The 24,313-nt window shown below is 40.9% G+C and overlaps 1 protein-coding gene and 1 long non-coding RNA gene across 2 annotated transcripts; both read left to right on the top strand.

Annotated features, from left to right (window-relative positions):
* The first annotated feature begins 36 nt into the window (after nucleotides 1-36).
* ERH (ERH mRNA splicing and mitosis factor) lies at nucleotides 37-16,278 on the top strand. The gene is made up of 4 exons (XM_040477525.1): nucleotides 37-186; nucleotides 4,577-4,664; nucleotides 9,831-9,951; nucleotides 15,773-16,278. Exons 1-4 carry the CDS (start codon nucleotides 52-54, stop codon nucleotides 15,873-15,875), a joined length of 447 nt encoding a protein of 148 aa, XP_040333459.1. The 5' UTR covers nucleotides 37-51; the 3' UTR covers nucleotides 15,876-16,278.
* On the top strand, nucleotides 9,958-12,222 carry LOC121031975 (uncharacterized). Its single transcript, XR_005791016.1, has 2 exons — nucleotides 9,958-10,602; nucleotides 12,151-12,222. It is a non-coding gene; the product is annotated as an uncharacterized LOC121031975 (long non-coding RNA).
* Nucleotides 16,279-24,313: the final 8,035 nt, after the last annotated feature.

The following is a 24,313-nucleotide window of genomic DNA, read 5'->3' as shown; positions in this document are numbered from 1 at the left end:
AGTCAGTATCCACTCTAGCTGCCGGAAATGTGTGCGCCTCTATGGCCCAAAATGCTCTTTCGCGGTGCGTTTCTGACGACTTCCGGCGGCTCCTCTCGCGGGGATTGGCTGTTGGCGGCTTTGCGGCTAAGCTCGTGTGCGGCGGCAGTGTCGGCAGCGGCTGCAGCGAGAGAGTTTGGCGCGATGGTGAGAAAGGCCCCCGCGGCTCCCCGATCCCCCGGCCTCTGGGGCGATCCCAGCCCTGTACATCTTCTCCCCGTCTCATCCAGAGCGAGCGTGCAGCTCCACGGCCCTCCTGGTCGTGGTTCGACCTTTCCCCTTCCCGCCGCGGAGAGGCAGGGCCTGGCACTAGGCCCCGGAGCCCGGGTCCGCCCTGCGTTTGCGCGCCCGCCTGTAGGCTCCGGCGAGGCGTGCGGTGCGGAGGATGCACTTTCTCCCAATTGCTGCTTGGTAGAGGCAGGCGTGGACATGCTGCTCTGTCCCACCGGATTCTCTGGCCGAGTGCAGGAACAATGGCCGAGGGATGTATGACAAACCTGTTCCCAAAGCTGACAGATACAGCGTTCTGCACCCAGCGTGTGGGCCGGGAGGGGTCGTCTTTGCTTTGTAGTGTGCTTCTCGGCTATTTCCTTTTGTTTTTCTGTGCTCTGTCTTTAAGTACACAGAGAACGTTTTTTCTCTTTTCCAAGATTCCAGATGCCCGATTTGGCGTTTCTCCCAGCCCTCAATCCTGTTCTTACTCGTAATTTACTCATAATCTCTTGGGACTGAAGGCTGAAAAAGATAGGCTCAGCTGGGAGTCGAATCAGGGTGGTAGTAGAGTAAGTGGGTATTTTGATTGTGTTTTATATTTTATTCCACCAAAAAGATGCTCCTAGGGATTATGAGGAATCATGGTTACTTCCACACTTCAGCTTTCGTTTTCTGATTGCTGCAGTCACTGTTAACAAGTTATGCAGCCGTTGTTAACAGCTTTTTAAGGTTGTACTTTTTTAAATTGAGATGTTTTAGTGTTTGGTTCCACATAGTTTCCCAGAGAGGACTAGGAATTAGAAGACTGGGTTTCCAGTTCTTGTTTTGTCATACTAGCAATGTGACCTTAGATCTTTTACTCTTGAGTTTTCATTCAGTGCTTTTTAAGTCACTACTTGGTATTGTGTTCAAATACTTAGATTAAAATCCGAGAAAGTAACAGCAGTTAATATCAACAACCCATTCTCTGTTGGGCAGATATCAGTGATAATTCCTTATCAGTCCAAGTAGCATTAAAAATTAGATTTGTATATGAATCAAACAATTATTGGTTCAACAATCTTAAATACTTTTGCTTTATCAGGGATACAAGTTTCAGCTTTGGATTTTTGGGGGGGTTCGTTTGGGAGGAGCATTTGAAGCTAATGAGCAAGTCGTACATAATATTTCTGTAGCAGGAGAATGATTCTTAAGAGTTCATGTGTGTGAGACTTTAAAAAAGTTAGTAAGGCCGGGGGGCCTGGGTGACTCAGTCTGTTAAGCATCCAATTTTGGCTCAGGTCATGATCTCACAGTTCATTAGTTCGAGACCCCACATTGGGCTCTCTGCTGTCAGCATAGATCGTGTTTTGGACCCTCTGTCCCCCCTTTCTCTCTGCCCTTCCCCTGCACACATTCTCTCTTTAAAATGAATAAACATTTAAAAAGTTAATAAGGCCAGATTATTCATTAAAGTGATTCACCTGTGCTTGGTAATTAGAATAAGGATTTTATTAAGGTAATTCTGCATAACTTTTACTGATTTAGGTTTTATAATCTTATTTTTCTATTGTGGGAAGTTTGAATATATATATGTATATATATTTGTTTTTATGTGCTTATATTTTGCATATATATTTATCTTTGTTTTTTAATAACACAAAAGGGCTTCAAAAATAGCTCCAGTGAAAAGAATTGTGACTAAAACTGATTTGGGAAGTTTTATGATCTTGAACTGTTGACAGGAAGGCACTACCACTTAAAAATAATACCTATTTTTGCCTGTTTTATTAAGAGGGCATGAGCAGGGGAGAGGGGCAGAGGGAGAGAGAGAGAATCTTAAGCAGGCCCCACGCTCAACGCAGAGCCCACAACCCTAGGATCATGACCTGAGCTAAAATCAGAGGAGTTGGACACTCAACCAACTAAGCCACTCAGGGGCCCCAAATAATACCTGTTTTGACTACAGCTTTGTAAATGTAGTTTTTTGTTCTTAGTAGTTTTTAATCCTTGTCTTTGGGTAGAAAGTATTGAAAATAGTGAGATTTGTCAGAGGTTCATTTTAAGATGTAAGAAGTAACATACTGAGTAGCCGTTTCCATATTTTTATTCTCTTAAGTAAATTAGTCATTTAATTTGCATTAGGTAAGAACAAGATTAATGTAGTAGCCATTAGTATGGGTAATGTACCGAGCAGGTGCTACTGCAGGAATGCTAATGTGGTTTCTATAAAATTATTTTGTTCTCAACATGTGGCCCATTGAAACTACTTTTTTTGAGTAGGTGGCTTACAAAAACTTCTATGTAACAAATAATCTAATAAACTGCTTTCTCTGGTTTATAATCCCTATTTAACAAAGGCCTTGACTGTTACGGTCATTATAGGTGAGAATTACCCTTCATTTCTTGTCACCAAGTTCTATTTTTATCTCAAATCCTCAAACTTTTCATAAGAATGAGTTCTTGATGGAGAGGGAGGATTATGAGCAATTCCTTTGCCTTTTTTTTTTAAGTTATTTATTTTAAGAGAGAGAACCAGCAAGGGAGGGGCAGAGAGAGAGAGGGGTACAGAGGATCCAAAGCAGGCTTTGCGCTGTCAGCACAGAGCCGGATGTGGGGCTTAAACTCACGAATCATGAGATCATTACCTGAGTTGAAGTCGGATGCATAACTGACTGAGCTACCCAGTCACCCCCCTTTGCTTTTTTTATTTTTAATGATGTTTTTCTTTTCCTTTTTTTCAAATGTTTATTTATTTATTTTGAGAGAGTTTACGTGTATGCAAGTGCAAGGGGAGGGGCAGAGAGAATCCCCAGCAGGCTCTGCACTGTCAGCCCTAAGCTCCACCTGACTTGGGACTTGATCTCACCAACTATGAGATCTTGACCTAAGCCAAAATCAGAAGTCCAGTGTTAACCGACTGAGCCACCCAGGCACCCCCCTTTGCTGTGTATGTAGTGTTCAGAGTACTGGTTTTTGGGTTTTTGGGTTTGTTTTGTTTTGTTTTCTTTTGTTTTTTGGGGGGGTGCCTATCCGGAAACTCTAGGCTTTGTCTATTTCCGTGTTGATTGTTAAAAATTATCATTTCAAAACATTTTGGGGGGGGCCTTTCATAAAGGATTTTTGCGACCCAAAAATAATAGTGCAGCAGAGGAGAAGGTTGTCATAGTTTTGCCCAGGAGGAGACGGGGTTCCAGTACTACTGGTATTTAGTGGGAATAGGCTAGGAATGCTGCTGAACATCCTGTGGTACACAGGACTACTTCCACAAGAAGGACCCTTCCACCCCAAGTTGTAATAGCACAGAAACTGAAATAGACCCACTAACGAAAACATGTCCCCTCAGTGAGCATGCGGTGGAAGATGTTAAGTCTATTTGCTATTCTTCAGGCATATTCACATTTGTCACAGTGTGATCATCTATTTTGTGTGATCCTAGTGGTTAAAAACATAGGATTTTGAGATAGCATAGGCTTTTAAGGTGAGTCACCTACTGGGTGAATAGTTCAATGGTTTCTCTAGGGTAACGTTAACTACATATATTAATTTTGTACTGCCAGTTTATCTTCTGCCTTCACGTTGGAGTCTAAGCCACGGATAAGATGTAACTCCACTGTTGTGCTGAGATTGGAAAAAGAACGTAGATCGATATAGTGCTTGCAATCACTAATAGTGTTTCACTTTTTCTCTCCTTTTATCAGCCCACATCTGATTTTTTATTAAGGAACTTAATAGGGCTAAAGATAGAAAGTGACCAGTGGAGACAGAAAACCTAAGTAGGTTTATGATCTAGTTGGGAAGAAAGATAGGAAAGAAAAAACAGTACAGGGTAGCTTATGCTGAATGCTTACAGGCAGTAAGTACAACAGGAGTTCAAGAAAGCAGCCGTTAAGGACTGAGAGACTGAAGAGACCTTACAGAGAAGCCGTCCATCTTCTTCTTTTTTTTTTTTAACGTTTATTTCTGAGACAGAGACATAGCATGAGTGGGGGAGGGGCAGAGAGAGAGGGAGAATCAGAAGCAGGCTCCAGGCTCTGAGCTGTCAGCACAGAGCCCGACGCGGGGCTTGAAACTCACAAGCCGTGAGATCATGACCTGAGCCGAAGTCGGTCACTCCACTGCCTGAGCCACCCAGGCGCCCCAAAGCTGTCCATCTTCTGATGCTGCACTTGTATAAAGGCAGAAATGTAGGAAGAGCACCCTAATTAATAGTGGGTTTCTTTAAAACTTTTATTAATAGTGTTTTAATAACCATTTGTGTCATGACTGAGGGTTTTATATCATGCTATGAATTTCTCAAATATGAGTTAGAAACTTAACGTTGATATCACTTTTTCCCCTGTAGTCTCACACCATTTTGCTGGTACAGCCTACCAAGAGGCCAGAAGGCAGAACTTACGCTGACTATGAATCTGTGAATGAGTGCATGGAAGGTGAGTTGAAACACTAGTCAAGAGTTCGCTTGTTTTTTCCTGACATTCACTGTAGACCGTGTCTCATTTAGGAACTGGGCTTATTTTTCCTCCACATTTCTTGAGTTACTATTTTGAACAGGGAAGGAAGATATCAAGGACCATATTTGTTGAAAGTTGAAACACTGATTATACGTATTGTCTTTCTGCTGCAAATATTATTTTACCTTTTTTTTATCCAGCTCATCATTACAATGAATGACTTTCTGAAGCCTCCCATTTTTATGTTGATGTTCTTTGTTATGTTAGGTAAATATCTTACAGGTATTCTTTAAGTATTCTGGCTAAACTCCAGCACTATAGCGGTAAGGCAGGCTCTAGGGATGCCTTCAGAACCTATCAGTCTGCTCATTGAACAGATAAACATTAAAAGCTGTTGAGGTTTGGTTACAGTCCATCAGTGTGTTAGAAAATAAAAATTATCTCAGAGAATAAAAGCAAATGGAACCAAATAAGTATAATTTATTGTGCATTTGATAAATTGGCACCACCCTGAAGGGAATAGTGAGTGTGTCTTTACTCCATAAACCGTTAGGTGAGAGCCCATAGATCGGATCGTCACAAATTGGATTCATGCTTACATTTAATCATTACATCAAGTAAGCCAGGTGTGGACATTCTGAGCCCTTTTGCAAATTGTCCATTCTTCACTTCTTCCTGTAAAAATTTTATAGTCACTGTTTTTGCTGCTGGGCATGTCCCCGAATTTGTTGATTATCCAGAGCTAAGTGGATTAGACTTAAAATCTGTCCATTTAAAGCCAACAGTGGGTAGATCTGGGGGGAAAGCTACTGGTAATAATTAGAGACAGCTTCTAGATAGTTGGCACCAGGCCTTCCTGATTGCAGATTCTCTTAATTTTAAAAGAAGAGCAGGCTCTTGTTCTTCCCCCTCTTTAGGACCCTTCCTCTTCTGACCATGGTAGACTTTGTGCACATGCTGCCTTAGCACATTATTGCTTTACCTTATATTATCATGTTTGGTCTTTGGTTCTGCAGTACTCTGCCAATCTTTGCTGATTTTAGTGAAGCCTATTTTTTTAATTTAATACATTTTATTTATTTTTTTTATTTAATTTTTTTAATGTATTTTTTAATGTTTATTTTTGAGAGAGACAGAGACAGAGACAGAGTGCAAGCAGGGGAAGGGCAGAGAGAGAGGGAGACACAGAATCTGAAGCAGGCTTCAGGTTCCGAGCTGTCAGCACAGAGCCCAACACGGGGCTAGAACTCATGAACCAGAAGATTATAACCTGAACTGAAGTCGGACACGTAACCAACTGAGCCACTCAGGCGCCCCAATACACTTTATTTTTAGGAGCACTTTAAGGTTTACAGAAAAATTCAGTGGAAAATACAGAGTTCCTATGTACTCCTATAGGAGTTCCATGTACTCCTGTGTTCCTATGTACCCCTCACCTCCACAGTTTCCCCCATTAATAACACCTTGCATTTGGAGTTGTACGTTTGGTAAGGTTGGTGAACCTGTTATTGATACACTGGTACGTTATTGTTACTAACTAAAGTTGGCTATGAACTAAAGTCCATTATTAAAATTATTAACTGAAGCTTATATTAGGTTTGTTCTTGATGTCGTACAGTTCTGTGGCTTTTACTAAATGCATAGCATCATGTACCCATCGTTACAATATCATACAGAATCGTTTCCGCTTAACCCCAAAACCCCTGTGCTCCACCTGTTCATCCCTCCCCACTTCACCCTTTGCACTCTGGCAGCTGTTGGTCTTCCTGCTGCATCCATAGTTGTGTCTTTTCCAGAATGTCTTAGGGTTGGAATCATTACCGTACGTAGCCCTTTCAGACTGGTTTGTTTCACTTATGTGCATTTAAGGTTCTTCCATTTCTTTTTAAATTAATAGATTTAATTTTTTAAGAGTAGTTGTAGGTTTACAGGCAAACGGACTTGAAAGTACAGGAATTCTAGCACACCCCTTCTTCCCTTACCCCCTCCTCCTTGTTTCCTCTGTTACTTACATATCCTGTATTAATGTGATACGTTTGTTAAAATTGTAGAACCAATACTGATACATTATTATTATTGAATAAAGGCCATATTTTCCATTCGTGTTGAGTCTTTGCTTTGGACATTTTTTGGGGTTTTGGCTTACGTACAATGACATGTATCTACCATTTACTGTCCTAAAAATCTCTGGTGCTTTATCTTTTTCTCCCCCCAAAACCTCTGGCAACCACTCATCTTTTTAATGTCTCTGTAGTTTCACCTTTTCCAAGATGTCATCTAGTTGGAATTAAACAGTATATAGCTTTTTCAGACTGGCTCTTTCAAAAAAACAATGTGCTTTTAAGGTTCTTCCATGTCTTTTCATGGCCTGATAGCTCATTTCTTTTTATTGCTGAATAATCCATTGTTTGGATATACCACAGTTTGGTTATCCATTTGGCTAGGGAAGGGCATCTAATTGCTTCCAGGTATTGGCAGTTATGATAAAGCTGCTGCAAACACTCGTGCAGGTTTCTGTGTGGACTCGAGTTTTCAAGCCGTTTGGGTAAACAGTGAGGAATGTGATTATTGGATCATATGGTAAGACTGTGTTTCGCTTTGTGAGAAGCTGACAAACGGTCTTCAGATGTGGCTTTACCATTTCACATTCTCATCAGCAATGAATGAGGATTCCTGTTCCACGTCCTTCACAGCATTTGGTGTTGTCAGTGTTTTGGATTTTTGTCATTCTCATAGGTATATACCGACACGTCTTGTTTTAATTTGTAGTTTTCTAATGACATGATGTTGAGTATCTTGATAATGCTTATTTGCCATTTGTATATCTTCCTTGGTAAGGTATCTGTTCAGATCTCTTGCCCACGTTTTAATTGAGGTGTTTGGGTGTGTTTTTTGTTTTATTGTTGAGTTTTATTATTGACTTCTTTGCGTATTTTTTGGATGACGGTATTTTATCAGATCTGTGTTTTGCAAAGATTTTCTCCCTGCCTGTGGCTTGTCTTTTCACTTTCTTGATAGTGCCCTTTGAAGCACAAAAGATTTAAATTTTGATAAACTCTAATTTATATATGTTTTTCTTCTGTTGTTCTTGGTCTTGTCATATCTGAGAACTGACCGCTTTATTCAAAGTCATGAAGATTTGTGCCTATAATTTCTTCCAAGCGTGTTATAGTTTGGGCTCTTACATTTAGGTCTCTGGGCCATTTTGAATATTTGTATAGGGTGTGAAGTCTAAGCCCCACTTTATTCTTTTGCATGTGACTATCCAGTTGTGCTAGCACCATTTGTTGAAAAGACTATTCTTTCTTCATCAAGTTGTCTTTGTGGACCCTCTTTTCTATTCCATTGATCTGTATGCCTATACATAAGCAATACCACACTGTCTTTGTTACTATAGTTTCATAGTGAGTTTTGCAATTGGTAAATGTGAGTCTTCCAACTTTGTTATTTTTCAAGATTCTTTGGGTTATTCTGGGTCTCTTGCATTTCTGTGTCAAACGTTAGGATCAGCTTGCCAATTTCTGCAACAATAGGTTGGATTTTGATAGGGATTGCACTGAATTTATAGATTATTGTGGGAAGCATTACCATCTTAACGTTAAGTCTCCTGATCCATGAACACGAGATCTTCCATTTATTTAAGTCTTTACTTTCAGTGACATTTTGTAGTTTTCAGTGTATGTCGTATGCTTTTAATTACATTTATTCCTAAGAATTTTACTTTTTGATGCTGTTTTCGTAAGTTCGTGGAGCTGTTTTCTTAATTTCATTTTTAGCTCATTTATTGTTAGGATGTAGAGATACAGTTGAATTTTATATATTAATCTTCTATCCTGCAATTTTGCTGCACTCATTTATTATTAGTTCTAATGGTTTTGTGTGTGTGTGTGTGTGTGGTTTCCTTAGGATATTCTGTATGTAAGATCATGTCATCTGTGAAGAGACATAGTTGCACTTTTTTTTTTCCAGTCTGAGTTCCTGCTATTTCTGTTTCTTGTCAGATCACTTTGGCTAGAATCTCCAATACGATGTTGAATACCAATGACAAGAGTAGGTACTCTAGTGTTCCTAATCTGAGTGGGAAAGCATCCAGTCTTTCACCATTAAGTATGAAGGTGGAAGTGGGTCAGTGCCTTTTTAAGATAAATGATGAATTTCTTTCCCTGGTTATTTCCTTTGCACTTTCATCTTTCTGTTCAGTAACTCGTGAGTGATATTCTTTGATCACAGTGTGTGTGCCAGAACCAATCAAAAGCCCTAATTCAGATATAATTCAGATATAATTCAGCTTTTTAATAGATACCGTATATGCACTTTAAAATACATATAGAAAGGGGCGCCCGGGTGGCTCCGTTGGTTAGTGTCTGACTTCGGCTCAGGTCATGATCTCGCGGTCTGTGGGTTCGAGCCCCGCATCGGGCTCTGTGCTGACAGTTCGGAGCCTACAGCCTACTTCCGATTCTGTGTCTCCCTCTCTCTCTGTCCCTCCCTGGTCGGTCTCTCTCTCTCTCTCTCTCTCAAAAATGGACATTAAAAAAAATTTTTTTAATTTTTTTTTTTTTTAATGATTATTTAGTTTTGAGACAGAGAGAGACAGAGCATGAATGGGGGAGGGTCAGAGAGAGAGGGAGACACAGAATCTGAAGCAGGCTCCAGGCTCTGAGCTGTCAGCACAGAGCCCGACGCGGGGCTCAAACTCACTGACCGTGAGATTATGACCTGAGCCGAAGTCGGACACTTAACCGACTGAGCCACCCAGGCGCCCAAGAAAAAATTTTTTTTAAAGGTGCTCTTACAATAATCTCTTCCTTGGTGCCAGTTTTGTTTTTGTTCTTGCATTGTATCAGAATTTGAAAGCAGACCCACAGTGTCATCACTTGTTTGAACTTTTCTGTGACAGGTCTTTAAAGTTCTTTTAGATCTAGTGGCTTGAAGTAATCATTTTATTGTTAAGGCATAATATACTTAACATTCTGGCAAATGTATGAAATTTAAAGAAATCCACTAGTGACAAAAAAGTGGTCAACTTACTGTCCTTTTCCCAGCCCAACTTTATAAAAATAAAATATTACGGTATTGCTATATATTTGCTACTCATACCTAAAGTTTATACGACTGTAAGATCTTGGTTTTCCTCTCTCTTAGGCGTTTGTAAAATGTATGAAGAACATCTGAAGAGAATGAATCCCAACAGCCCCTCTATCACATATGATATCAGTCAGTTGTTTGATTTTATCGACGATCTGGCAGACCTCAGCTGTCTTGTGTAAGTATCGGCCACCATATCTCTTAAGTTGTATCTTTCTGTTGTTTATCCATTTGTTTGATTTTGGTATTGGGAGCTCGCTGTGTGCCTGGCACTGATCTTTGCATTTTGACTACCGTGTAGTAATATTTCATCTACGAATGGCTTGTAAGTAAAGTTGGTAACATAGAGCTAATGGCACTGGGAAAGTTAATAGTTTTGCTAATTGGTGGCCATCAATATGCAGAGAGAATGCTAAAGAAGAAGTTCAAAGTCCTTCAAAGTGCTTCTTTGTTTCTTGAAACAAATAGTCTTTTTTTAGTTTGTTTGTTTGTTTGTTTGTTTTTTCCCTTAAAGTCTTTGTCCTAAAGCAGTTGGCCTTGGCTAAGATGATGCTGTTTTCATGACAAAGGAAATGAGAGTACCTTATAATAAGATAATCTTCAGTCATCAGGTGCTTGAATATTTATTACATGCCAGATACTGTGCTAGAAGTAAATACGCTCTTGAAAAATATATAGGTCTTATTCACAGGGACTTCCTGGGATTCCTGGATTACCACTGGGGCCAGGCCAGGACTTGCTGTCTCACCAAAGATTCCTGTGGAAAATTCGCATTTCCTTGGAACATTTGAGTTTTATTTTGCTTCCTGAAAACAGTCCAGTGATTCAGGTCTGGTCTTTAGTGAAATGTATTAATAAGAAAGTTTTATTGTAACTATTTCAATATAAAAATCTCATATAAGAGGCCAACAGGACTGTAGGTATTCTTCTGTGTTGGCTTGTATTATCTATAGTTAATTTGCTTATAGTAGGACATACAGAAAAAGCAACACATAATCATTTAACAAACGGTTGAGTGCTGACTGTATACCATGCTTGTTCTAGGCATTGGGAATTGAGCAGTAAATAGAGATGGAAAGGATGCCTGTGAAGCTACAGAAGAGTGAGGCGGAGAGCACAGGACATGAAATTGCAGGGGCAGGAGGGTGGTGATGTCCTAGGAGCCAACTTGAAAGTATTTCATATTACTAATAGGCCAAATTTATGAGGACTGAGAATTGACCCCTGGTTCAGCAGTGGGAGTCTCTGATGACTTCCAAAGCAGTTCTGGAAGAGAGACAGGAGTGAAATCTTCACAGGTTTCAGGGAGTTGAAGGTAATGGGAAGCATAAAAGGCAGCCAACACAAATAACTTTTTTGAAGAATTTAGCTTGATAAGAAAGCAGAGAAATGGGATTATAGCTGGAAGAAGAAGTTTTTTGTTTTTTTTTTTTTAATTTTGTTTTTTTAAAGGGGGGAGAAATAATGGTAAGTTTGCAGGCTGTTGGGATGATCTAGTAGGGGGGAGAAATTGATGGCTTTAGATAGGATATCAGACATTCCACTAAATAGAGTAGGGAGGGCAGGCAGATGTGGAAAGCTTGGGGACATTACTGTGGTTGTTTTAGTTATCTCAGGAAAACAGGAAGGAATCATTTGAAATTAAGGATGAGCGGGAAGATGTTGGAGGTTTGTGAAAAGAGGTGCAAAATAATCTAGGAGGGTGAAGGGATTAGGGCAAGTTGTGATTTCTGAGGTACCTGATAATGAATTTAAGATGGAATTATTAGTCATTATGGTGTTCGTTTTTTTTCCTAGTCACTCTTAGCCTGGGTGGATTACAGGGGAGGCTCTACAGGTAGAGAATCAGCAAAGATTTTGCTATAAGTTTAGGGTGTATGTAAGGAAGTATCATGCAAGAGACTGAATGACTGTGAAACATAAGTGGGGGTTGGGGTGGGGTGGAGACAGAGGTAGGATCTGTTATAGGTCCCAGTGGGGTCATGGAGTTGTTGAAGTTGGGGTATTGGGAAGTAGTGCAAGAATGAGATGCTTGAATTTGGGAGACTGAAGGTGCTGGAAAGCTATCTGGCCAAGGGAGGGTGGGAGATGAGCTCTGGGAAGAGAGGAGTTCAAGGAACTAAGAGGCCCGATGTTGGCAGAATCATCTACTGGATGAAATCACCAATAATGTATACATTTACTTTGTAGACTTTGAGAGCAGGGAGGTTTGTTTTTGTTCACTGCTGTAGCCCCAGTGCCTTGAATAGTATTTGGCACATAGTTGGTACTGAGTAAATATCGGTTGTACAAATGCACGTCACCCTTATAATATGATTTGAGGTGTAGCTTTTTTAAATTATTGGTAATCTTCCTTTTTTCCCATTTACATTTACAGAGCTTCCCATTTACAGAGCTATCTTTGGAATTGATAGGATGGTCTCAATAAAAGTGAAAGAATCTAATGTGACTTCTCTTATGCTGAAGTTGTCTTACGTTTTGAGAAATCGTAAGGTTTTTATCTGATGAAAATATGGTGTTTTTAATACAGTTTTGTTCTAGGTGTGTTTGTTTTGGGACATTTTCACACTTGAGCTTGAACACTAGATGTTTCAGTTGGAACTTAAAGAATAGAGTTCACATGGGTGCCCTCACCTTGTTCTTCAAATGAACTACTGATTTTATTTTAAAAATGAATAGCTGTCTTATTTTATAACAACTACTTGTTGAGACATCAGGTACCTAATGCTGATGCTTTGGGATGTGGAACACATTCTCAGCAGATAGGGAGTTACTTAAAGCCAAGGATCATGTTTTACTCCCCTCAGGAGATTGTGGGTTAAGAGCTAGCTGGAGTTTTAGAACTAGACACAGCTGACTTTGAACCCTGGCTCTGTCATTAGCTAGCCACGCGGGGGGGGCCCCCCCCCAGGCAGATGAGCTTAATATTGCTAACCCTCAGTTTGCTTGTTTGTAAAATTTAGAGAAATCTACCCACAAGACTACTTGAGGGGATCTAATACTTGCTTAGCACGGTGGTATTGAGTATATAGCAGAAACTCCATTTTTAACTAGCTTGACCAAGTCAGGGCAGGGTTTTATTTTATGTTACAATGAGTAGGTGAATTCTTTAAAATTAGCTAAGAGTAAAATGATATGAGCTTCAAATTCCACATGGGAGTTAAACTATACTGTTAACTTAAAGAGGTGTTATGTTGGGTTTTTTGACTGTAAACTGTAGCTATTTAGGATTCGATCTCTAATGAAACTTTTTTGGTCTCTGAAAACTTACAAAAAAAATTTTGTTTAATGTGTATTTATTTTTGAGAGACAAAGAGACAGAGTGTGAGCAGGGGAGGGGCAGAGAGAGGGAGATACAGAGTCTGAAGCAGGCTCCAGGCTCCAACCTGTCACCACAGAGCCCGACTTGGGCTCTCGAGCTCATGACCTGAGCCGAAGTCGCATGCTTAACGGACTGAACCACCCAGGCGCCCCTCTGAAAACTCTCAGAGTCAACTTTAGGTTTTAAAACCATTTTCCCCATATGACTTTGTTATTTGAATATTCAGGAGAAATAAGGTGTTTTTCCAAAGAGGTCACCTATTGCCATGGTGCTTCCGATGGTAGCACATCCTGCTCCTTTCCTTAATCAGGGTTGTGACTTGGGCTGTTACTCCTCAGACCAGGAATTGAGTTCATTTTTGTAAATTGTTATGAGCTTATTGCTTCTATCAAATTTACATCGCAGCGACATAGGACTTTTTCTGATTTTTCTTGTTTAAACCATATAGGAGGAAATGAGCAATAAATAAGTTTGTGACATAATTAAACCCTTGGACAAACTGACTGCATTAATAGTAAAATTTAGGCCTGGAGGCTTGGTACTTCATATATTTGAAATCAGAATACAAATTTCTTTACAGTTTGGAGAGTGGTTAGGATTTTTTTAAATAAGCTTTTTAAGTTTAAATAATGGCCTTTTCAATATGCAGGCTCTCCTTGTTTGCCTAAAGACAAAGGGACGTCTTTTCATCCTCAGTTGTTGGAATGAAGACGTACTACTCCTAATTAAGGAGACAACCTGGTATCAGGACGCTGGCTAATTTCACTGCTCAGACCCATAGCTTCTGTTCTTGGATAAACCTGCATTCATAGAACATAACACAGAAGATTCATCTGTACCAAGAGCTAGGGATTTTATTAATGAATTTAACAGCTAATTGTCTGATTTCAAGTGCCAGTAAACAGCTGTCAACTCACAACTTGCCATAAAAAAAAGGCATTATTATTTCTTCAGTTGAAAAATGGCATGCAAGTTGATGGATTCCTAAATGTTCACAAACCAAAGTCGTCTTGCTGGGGGAGATGGTTTAAATAAGTCCCACCTGGATATAGTTCTGAAAAATTCGATTCCTTTTTTAGTTCTTTCCCAGTGTTGATGTAAATATTGTAGTCTGTTGTACCATACCCGAATTAGACTAGATTAACCCTTATTTAATTAGGAAGCATGAATAAAGAATAATCAAAGAAAATTGTTTAATTTTTTTTGAATATTTCTTGTAACAAAAGGACATTAATAAAAATGAAAAATGTCCTTTTTTTTTAAACGTTTTATTAAGGTAGAAGGTTTATGCATTTTTAATAAACCAGATTCTGACCTTACTATCCAGGGGAAGAATGTACTGTTATAAAACATTCTGACTTTGGAGTTTGTCTCTCTTGCTAAAAGTTGGAGCATAGGTTTCTAACTTAGTGTTTTCATAGTGAGGAGGACTCCTGTCCAAGAGTGTTTTAAGCTTCTACTACTTGCCCAAGTCACTTAACTAATAAGTTGCTCATTCTTTGCTTTTTCCTTATTAAAAAAAGGAGGGGAGGTGATAGTATCTACTCACAGGGTTGTAATTAAAATTGAGTGAGTTGATTCAAATAAGTACTTAAAGTAATACCCAGCAATTGGTAACTTCTTAATCGTTATTATCATTTGTATTTGTATATAATTTTTTGCTGAGAAGTTAAAAAATGAAACTTCTGGCTCAAATAAAACAATAATTGGTAAATTAGATAGTTTGTTTTTCTAAAGTATCCCTAAGGTTTGTTTTGTTGTTGTTGTTGGGTTTTTGTTGTTTTTTAGGCAAACTCCATCTTTGCCTCTCCGGAATCCCTTATAGTGTTTCTACCACGTGACGCACATGGCTTTGAAATGCTGAAGTGCTTTGTTTTTGTCCAATCTGTGGTTACTTCTTGTCTGCTTTTTTTATGCCCAGGCCTTAGTTTTTTAGCCCCAAAAATGATTGTATTGCTTACCCAGCTAGATTTCAGTGGTAGGTCACCTGGAATGTTTGTGCTATTGGAGTCTTCTAAGGATACCTCTAGTGATTGTCTATTAAGCGATACCTTGGCCTCAGAAACCCTGGCGTCCCACTGGAGTTTCTTTGCTAATGCCGATCCTTGCACTCCTAGCTGATAAGAAGCTCATTCACCTTCTAATAATTCTCCACCAGCCTCTAGTGTGATTTATTTTAAGAAGCAAATCCTGAAATATAGGTTAAAAGATTTTCCTCTCTTAATCCTTTACAAAGATTTTCAAAGATTTTTTTAGTTAATGGTAACGTATATAGCAAATCCCAAGTTTGTACCAGTGTTTGGTTTTTGTCTTATTTAATCACTAAAGAAACAATAAACCTTGTAACTCTATAGGAGAAAGAACACAGTTTCTGGTCATACTGTGTCAAGAAGTAGATGTGTAACACATCAAGCATTTAACTTAAGATTTCTAGACCTTGGTTTCTTTTTTCTGCTAGAAGATTGCACTAGGTGGTCTAACGTTCCTATCGCTTAAAATTCAGCATAATGTAAGCAGCTCTTTTATGTTTTCATTAAGTTCATGTATAAACATATACATGAGCTTAAACATATACATGGCACACCTGTGCCATCATTGGGCAATTATAATTTGGGGTTTTAAAAACACGATGATAATTGACCATTGTAACTTTGCTTATTACTTTTCTGTTCCTCAGTTACCGAGCTGATACCCAGACATACCAGCCATATAACAAAGACTGGATTAAAGAGAAGATCTATGTGCTCCTTCGTCGGCAGGCCCAGCAGGCCGGGAAATAGTTGAATTGGAAGCAGTAGGGGGATAGGGGTGGGCTTGGAACGCAGGTGTGTACAGCGTGCTGTAGTGGAAGTTTTGTATTATAGGAACCTGTTTCCATTTTGGTATACTCTAGCCAGGATTGAATGTATTAGATGAAATGTGACGATCTTGTTCAATCTGAAACCCCCATTGCCCCCTTCCCCCCCCCCCCTTTTTTTTTTACTTAAACATTTTTATGATAATTTAGATGGAAGTTGTTTGTCAGTTAATGTTGGTTCCAATCCTTCAAACTGTTCATATCTTCTTTATAACATTCACTATACTAACCCTTCTTCAGGTTGGGGTGGGGGGGTGGTGACAGTTTAGTTAAATGTCCTACAGATAAAGTCTTAGTGAAAAATGAATAAATGTTCTTTAGCTATATTTTCCCCTCGAGTGATTGTTTTTTTGGCGGGGGTGGGGGGTGGAGGGTCTCTGAACAATTGCGTTTTCTTGCAAAGCATTATCAGTCTCAAAGCCAGTAGGCTGCCACGCAGAGAATTTGAAGAAAGCTGATGTGTGTGTTGAATACATTTCACTGTGGTTTATATGAAGCTAACAAGCTTTTACCTCATTTTTCCATTCTTGTAAGTGAACCTCAAGTGCAACTCCCAGGTTTGTACTTGACATTGCTGCAAACATGATGAAAGATTTCCTGGTGACATAGCTTGTCTGAAGCAGCTGCCAGGTTAATTCCTTAGTTTTGGTCACGTACTCTCTGGGAGGATCTTGGAGAGACCACAGTAAAGGACAAGATAATTCTGTTTTTAATGAACTATGATCACATTGTGACTCAAACGTACGCTGTTCTGTACCTCCAGTCATCAAGTCCGTGTACATTCCCCGATTCTGCTATCTTCATACTTCACCGATAGCCAATATCTTGACACATTCTAAGATTGGCAGTCTTTTGGGAGGCTTTGTGACTGGCCTTCCCCATGTCCCCACTCCTACTTCTACATTAGAGCCTTAAATATTTTTCTTTATGCAGAACCAGATTCTGAATTAGTAGTTATATGTGCTCACTTTTTCTGTAGAATAAGGATTCTATTAGTGAAGTATCATCACTGTATCAAAGGATTATTAAAATTAGGGTGCCTTACCAAGTTATGTATAGCTATGGTTAATGTTTTACTGTGAATCAGCCAGATATTAAAATGAAAATGTTCTCACTGAAAAAGGAATAGATCCAAAAGTGAGTCCAATTGTCCTATTTTTCATTTGGGCCTATCCTGCTGCTAGTATAGTTTTATTTTTGTAACAGGTGTGATCTTGGCTTCCTTTTTTGAAAAAATTCTCTAGAGCACGTTTGGGAGGAATGGGACCCCTTGCTACTCAAAGACAATACAGTTTCTGGTATTGGGCTTAAAGAGGAAAATACGATTTTCCTAAGGAATGTGGAAGACCTCCGGGTCCTAGATGTTGGATAATGAGAGCAAAAAGGAAGAGATCAGTATTTTGGATGATACTTTATAAGGCTTAAAGAAGAGTAGGACTGGAATAAATGTGGAGAAGTACACATTTAACTATGTCCAGTATTACACAGAAAAGGAACAGAGGGAGACTTTCATTGTTGAGGTGACGTCTTCGATAAAACCTTCAGCGGTTTGGCCAAGCTACAGCCACTGTTCCCCTGTTGTTCAAGGGTTGGAGTATTGATTGTGTGGCCTTTCCCCAACCACAAGTAAAACAGGTTTGATTTCTGTTCATACAGCGATCATTTATACTGCTACCTAAAAGTGAAACCTGCACCGGACCAATTACAAAGTTCCCGATTCTCTAATCTACCTTATTTTATATAGCTGAGCATTTCTAAAATATTTCTTGACAATGCTACTTCTCTCAGCATTCGATCTAAGAAGTTGTAGGGGTGTAAAAGGAAGATTTTAACTGTTTGACTTCACTTGTGCTTCTCTGGTTTAAAATATTTATAGCAACTCATTAAATGCCTTGGGCATTTGGACAAGATACATATCTTACTCCTCTTGTTTGGGGTGGGAAAATACTACCTTTGTTCAGATACATTTAGAAGAAAGGCCATTAATTTATGTGTTAGTGTAAAGCTCCTAGCAATAGCACTGAGGCATAGCATTTACGGCGTAGGAAACATTTTTACATAGATCTTATTTAATCATCATGGCAGCCCTTTGAGGTTGGAGATCATTGTTCCTCTATTAATGGTGAAAAAATAGGTTCAGATTGTTCAAATCCTTCACCCAGGTCACACAACATAACCACAAAGATTTTGCTAGGTGTAAAAGACATGGTCTTAACCTCAGATCTTGAGAGAAGTAGGAAGCCCCCACAAAATGAATACCTGTGAGCTAAATAATGGATCTCTGACACTTTTCAAAGAGAGCTTTTGCGATTCGAATATTTAGATTCACAAGACCTGAATAAGGTCCCATTTGTCACCAGTTGAATCAAAAGCATACAGGACAGGGCGCCTGCGTGGCTCAGTTGGTTGCATGTCCGAGACTCTTGATTTTGGCTCAGGTCATGATCCCAGCTTTGTGGGTTCGAGCCCTGCGCCTGGCTTCACACTGAGTGTGGGGCCTGCTTAAGAATATGTCCACCATATTTTTCCTAACCCAAGGTCAAATTTGTCCATGGAGCAGAAGTTTGGCTAATTCTTTATCCATAGGTATTTAAGAAGTGTGAGATGGCACACCTAGCTGGCTTTCATGCAGAAGCTAACACTTGAGCTGGGCCTCGAGGAACGGCTGAGCTTGGAAAATAGGACAACAGGACAGAAGTGATAACAAGGTAGTAAAGCACTGGAACGTTTGAGGAACAGCAAGGAAGCCATGGCCGGGGTAGGTAAAGTGCGTATTTAGGTGAGCAGTGGTATAAAGGCCAGGAAAGCTAGTAGTGGAACCCCTTGAACATAAAGCTGCAGACTTTAACTTCGTAGGCTTTTGTGAATAATCTTTAAAGATTTTTAAGGCAAACCTGTCAAAGCTGCATTAGGAGGATTAAATCCACTGCTCTGTGTAGACTAGATTGGAGAACTGGAGACTATAATGTCCCAGAAGCCAAGTCAAGAGAATTTTTCAGTGAGACAGGTAAGATGAGGAATTATAAAAAGGCTTGGGTTTGGAATTCAGGAAATTTTTTCAGGAGTGTAACGCGAAGACAAAAACCATTTGCAGATAAAAAGTACAGGAAATGACGAAGCATAGGCAAGAAAGGCAAAGTCCACTGGAAACTTGAAAGAAGAAAGTGGTAATACGGAATGAGGAGTTGGAAGGACACATTTTTTTTTTTAAATACAGGTAATTTGTTCATGTATATAAGTAGAGGAAGGATCTAAGATTTAAAAAATTTATCATAATACATCCATAATCGTAGGTCACAAGCACAATATCGAAAGGCTAACCATGAAAATAATGTAACGTTGTATGACGATTATACTTGGAAAAAAAAAACAGCCAAGCTCAAGGCTACACAGAAAGGCAAGTGAGGGATGGGCCAAGAGATGAGGGGCTGAGAGACTGAAATCATGAAGACATTTGGGAGAGAAGTTACAAGAGGCTAGATGATAGTATGAGGGGAATTTCAATGATAGAAACTTGGAAGGGAATAATTTCTCAGTGATTCATTTTCCTGTCTCCTCCACTACTTAGTTCTACCTGGAAGCCTGATCTGAGAAAGATACTTGCCCTTTGAAGACAATAGTAGTCCTTTCAGCTACATTTAGAGATCCCGTGTCAACTTACCTGGCACACTCTTTTTTTACAATCACATGCTTTAACTAGGTATTCGATTTGAGGCATACTGTGCAGAGCTTGGTTTAAAAGCCTCTTCTGTGCCAAAGGTAATTTTCTTTATGCTTTCCAAGAGAGTGGGGAGAAGGCTAATGAGGACTGATTAGATCACTTAACTGAGACAGGCCCTCTGTCCTTGTCAACAGATGTTTGAATTTAAAGTCTCTAGACTGGAAGAGAAATGGGATAGAGCATGATTTTTCCCTTGGAAGCCTGAGGGAGGAGGGGTTGCCATGGTAACGCTAACTCACTCATTTACTGGCATTAGTTGTGGACTATCTACTCAGTTCCAGGACCCCCCCAGGCCTGGCCAATTACAGTGGCTCTCTAGTCTGAGAAAAAGAGTACGTTTGAGTCTTGCTCAAGGGTGAACAATTTGAAGAGCATCTAACAATGCTGGGGCCCTTCTTCGCAGTGGCCCTGGCCCTTCCAGAGACTGCTTTGTCCTTGACACTGACAGCGGGCCCAGATGTGTGTTGGAAGCACGGTTACCCACTTTCTTCCACCCATCATGCAACTCCGGGAAGGATTACCGTAATGCCCTTCCAGTTATTAAGCAAGTCCCAGTAGGAGGTTGCAGTTGTAGTGAGGGAGGGGGGTTAGCCTCATACTCCCTTCAGAGGAGTGTTAAAAAGGATTCAAAAGTACAGGTACGGAAAGGCCATTTGAGTGCATGTGCTCATTCGTATGAAGTCCCGACGCAGCTCTTCGGGATCTCCAATTTTAGTATATGTGCTGCCGAAGCGAGCACTCTTCGGGATCTCCAAAGGTGGGAAGTCTTCATACTCCAGTGATTGGGTGGCATCTCCAGCCAGGTCCTCTCTGCCTCTGTTCAAGTACTTGGATGGAGAAATTACACTTTCCCTTCATTCAAAAGGCTAATGATAACTACTTGCTAGAGTATTTGAATCCCGTGTGACCTGTTACGTGAACAGTGACCATCTCTAACATATCCCAGCAATCCCTGCAACTGAACAACCTAGATACTGGGATTGTATGGTTTGTATGAAGGATTCTGTATCACCCTTTCAGTGAACCACCCAACAGTAAGTTGGTGTCGGTGCTCAACATGGAGCACGCTGTCCTGAGAGTCCGTGGATAGGGAAGGATCACTCATTCCCCCCAAGGACAGCCTCCTCACGCCCCCCGGGTTCTGACAGCACCCCCCACCTGGCCACCTTCTGTATGGGCATCTCTCCCCATTTAGCCCAACTTCCCGCTCCATGCCACTCCCTCACGGGCCCTTCTCCTGCTTCTCCATAAAGATGGTTTCACATGGTAAACATTTACGTGGCCATATGATAGAAACGCTACCCTAATAGCAGTTGTGCTGTTCATCGCATTTCCAGTGTTTATCTTACTCCTTAGGACAAATGTAAAGCTTTGTAACTGTTACTACAAAACCATTAAACTCCTAAGAATATTGTGCAAGTATATATGTGTGTATATGTGTATATATGTGTGTGTATATGTATATATGTATACGTATATGTTACACTTTAATAGTTTATTCTAAAGACATATTTAATACTGTTATTAAAACAAACAACCAGAAAGACGTCTAAGAAAAGTCATGTTACCATAATCATCCCTGTACCTCTCTAGAGGCCTGGGACTCCGTGGCAGTCCAGCCCCCAGCTGATCAGACAAAGATTCTTCCGACACCTGCTGGCTCTCTAATGGGCTGTCCTGTAACACTGGGAAATATCAGAAGACCTGATAAAAATTCAAGGGGTTGCTGTTTTCTTTCCCTTCTCTATTAAGCCTTTTCAAGAAATGTTTTAAAATTACTAACGTTGCAGGGCGCCTTGACTGGCTCAGTCGGTGGAGCATGGAACTCTTGATCTCGGGTCATGAGTTCGAGCCCCCGTGTTGGATATAGAGATTACTTTAAAAAAAATAGAATCTTTACAAACAAAAAATGAAATTACTAAAGTTGCCAAGCACATCAGTGGTGAGCCAAGTGTGGGCGTAACCGTGTCTCACCTTGATCCCATGCCTTTTTCATTGTCTTGCATTTGACGTGTTGTTCCTGTTAGAAATCGGTTGAAAACGAAGGGCGTGCGGGAACCTCCCATCACCGGTGTAGATTCCATCAGCATTAAGGAATTATTATGAGGTTTTTTTGGTTATCTTTTAGAGCCTGTACTGAACTATTGTCAGATAAAATGACATCGTATCTGTGATTTGTTTCAGAATAATCCAGTACGAGTAATGGAGATGAAACAAACGAGATTGGTCATACATTGATAATTGTTGAAGCTGGGTGGTGGGTATTCATCTCCTTGCTTTTTTACATGCTTGAAATTTTCCACAATGAAAAATTAAAAAAAAAAAAAAGAAGAAGATTGAGAGTGCAATGACAATCCTGTCTTGACGACTGCATAGCTATGGTGTTGCAGCCAGTCTGGTCGTCTCTGGGGCTGGCGACGAGCAACTGTCCCTGGCGCCTGTACCGCACTGTGCCTCGTGTTCTCTGCCCCATCCAGCCCGGAACCCTGCCCGGCTCCCACACATCATGAGCCCGGAAGAGGAAACACCACATTCTCAAGGCAGGACATATTTGGGTCACAAATGAAGCCTCGCTCTACAACCTGGCCACTCGGGCGGGAGGAAATTGCACGGAAACCAAGCTAGTGTGCTGTGTCAGGCTGGTATTCTGGGAGCCCGAGAGCAGCAGCGGATGTTCGGAGCCACTGAAGCTGCCTTTCTGACACATGCTAATGAGCTGCGTTCCGGGATGTAAACAGAGTCAGCACTTCAAACTGAATTCTGGTAGAATTTAACAACCTTTGCTTAACCATCTCCCTAGTCTGCTTCTGACCGGACACAGCGCGCCAGTCTGAAAGGAGGCATTCCCACCTCTGACAGCTTTACAACGACAGTTTTGAAAAAGCTGCCAACTCACGCCCAGCCTCAGTGTGGGTAATTGCACTTGACACGTCGTTCCTGTTAGAGGAAAGTAAATGTGTTTTCTGAATACCCAATTTCAAGCTTCTCAGCCCCTCTCCGTAATCTTCCTCAGTCTGGTTGGGAAGTGAGCCGTCATACAGGGGGACCATGTGCTAGGAGTCAGAAGGACTCGTTAGGCTGACACTTGAGAACTGATGTTGTCCTGCTAACTTCAGTCCCTTCCTAAGTGAGGACCACCACCAGTCCCCGAGGAGACTGTGATCATTGCCTGTTTGCAAAATTAGGTATTTCTCTACAGAGTAAATATGCTTCGAGTGCGGGTAATTGTATCAGTTGGTTACGTGGTCAGAGCGAAGGAGGCCCACACATGAATGTCCCTCCTGTAGATGGGTTAACTTTTCTGTTCCCTGAGAGCAGACACTCATCTTGAAAACACAGGCCAGTTCCAGAGGGAACTCGTCGCCCCTCCCCGCTGACCCCATCCAAAACAGCCCTTCCCATCTTAAACAGGGCTGCCAACCAGCCATTGCGAGGGCAGCAATAGAGGGGGTGTGGCTTATTGGGTCATATGTCAAACTCTGGCTTCTCTCTGGAGAAGCCAGAACACAGATGAATCTCCGGGTCAAACAAAACCAGAAACATGGGCAATCAGGAATGCCTACCAGTTCTGGTCTCTGTCCCCCTTTATGTGTCAGCTCCGTTTGTCCCAAAGATCAGCTTCTTCCACTTAGTGGGCAACACGGCTGTCTGCAGAGTCTTTAAACCAGTTTAGACTCATCTCTCTGGCTCTTTTTTTTTTTTTTTTTTAATTTTTAAAGCTTATTTATTTGAGACAGAGAAAAGAATGAGTATAGCATACACAAGCGAAAGAAGGGCAGAGGGAGGGAAAGAGAATCCCAAGCAGGCTCCACACTGCCAACACAGAGCCCTACGTGGGGCTCGAACTTACAAACTGTGAGATCAAGAGTCAAAGCCTAACCGACTGAGCCACCCACGCACCCCATAACCAGTAGTTTTTTAATGGTTATCGTGTGCCAGACCTAATGGCAAGTTCCAGGACAAAGCAGACATGTTTCTACCCAGAACCCTGACTCAGAACCAGCTTCATAGGCATACAACCTATGCACTTAAAAGTTGTACAGGGCCCAGGGCTTTGAGGGACCCACTCTGCCGTCGTCATTTTTGAAATTCTTAATAATTTATGAATTAGGTGACCCATATTTTCATTTTACACTGAGCCCTGCAAATTACGTAGCCAGCCCTACCCTGGCGATGACTCCAGAAAGCTCCCCAGCTCTCTCAGAGCTGAAAACAGTTCAAGGACAAGCCAGTAACCCCTGCACACCGTCAATAATTTTAACAGAACTGTCTAATATATTTAAAGAGATGTAAAGAGTAAGTGATTTACAGAGATTGTTAGTTTAAGGATATAATTCTAGGAGGGGTGCTTCGGTGCCTCAGTGGGTTGAGCATCCGACTTCGGCTCAGGTCATGATCTCAACAGCTCGTGAGTTCGAGCCCTGGGTCGGGCTCAGAGCCTGGAGCCTGCTTCGGATTCTGTGTCTCCCTCTCTCTCTGCCCCATCCCTGCTTGTGCTCACTCTCGCTCTCTCTCTCAAAAATAAATAAACATAAAAAAAGAAAAAGAGGGGCGCCTGGGTGGCGCAGTCGGTTAAGCGTCCGACTTCAGCCAGGTCACGATCTCGCGGTCTGTGAGTTCGAGCCCCGTGTCAGGCTCTG

This window comes from Herpailurus yagouaroundi, unplaced genomic scaffold, assembly GCF_014898765.1.
Source record: "Herpailurus yagouaroundi ecotype Mexico unplaced genomic scaffold, PumYag 141, whole genome shotgun sequence".
Lineage (NCBI taxonomy): Eukaryota > Metazoa > Chordata > Mammalia > Carnivora > Felidae > Herpailurus > Herpailurus yagouaroundi.
Note: the sequence above shows the minus strand (reverse complement) of the source record. Positions and strands in the feature narration are given on the sequence as shown.

Coding starts and splice junctions, on each gene's coding strand:
- ERH (XM_040477525.1), top strand. CDS start 52: ATGCTCTTTCGCGGTGCGTTTCTGACGACTTCCGGCGGCTCCTCTCGC. Junction 187..4,576: donor CGAGAGAGTTTGGCGCGATG/GTGAGAAAGGCC, acceptor TTTCCCCTGTAG/TCTCACACCATTTTGCTGGT. Junction 4,665..9,830: donor TGTGAATGAGTGCATGGAAG/GTGAGTTGAAAC, acceptor CCTCTCTCTTAG/GCGTTTGTAAAATGTATGAA.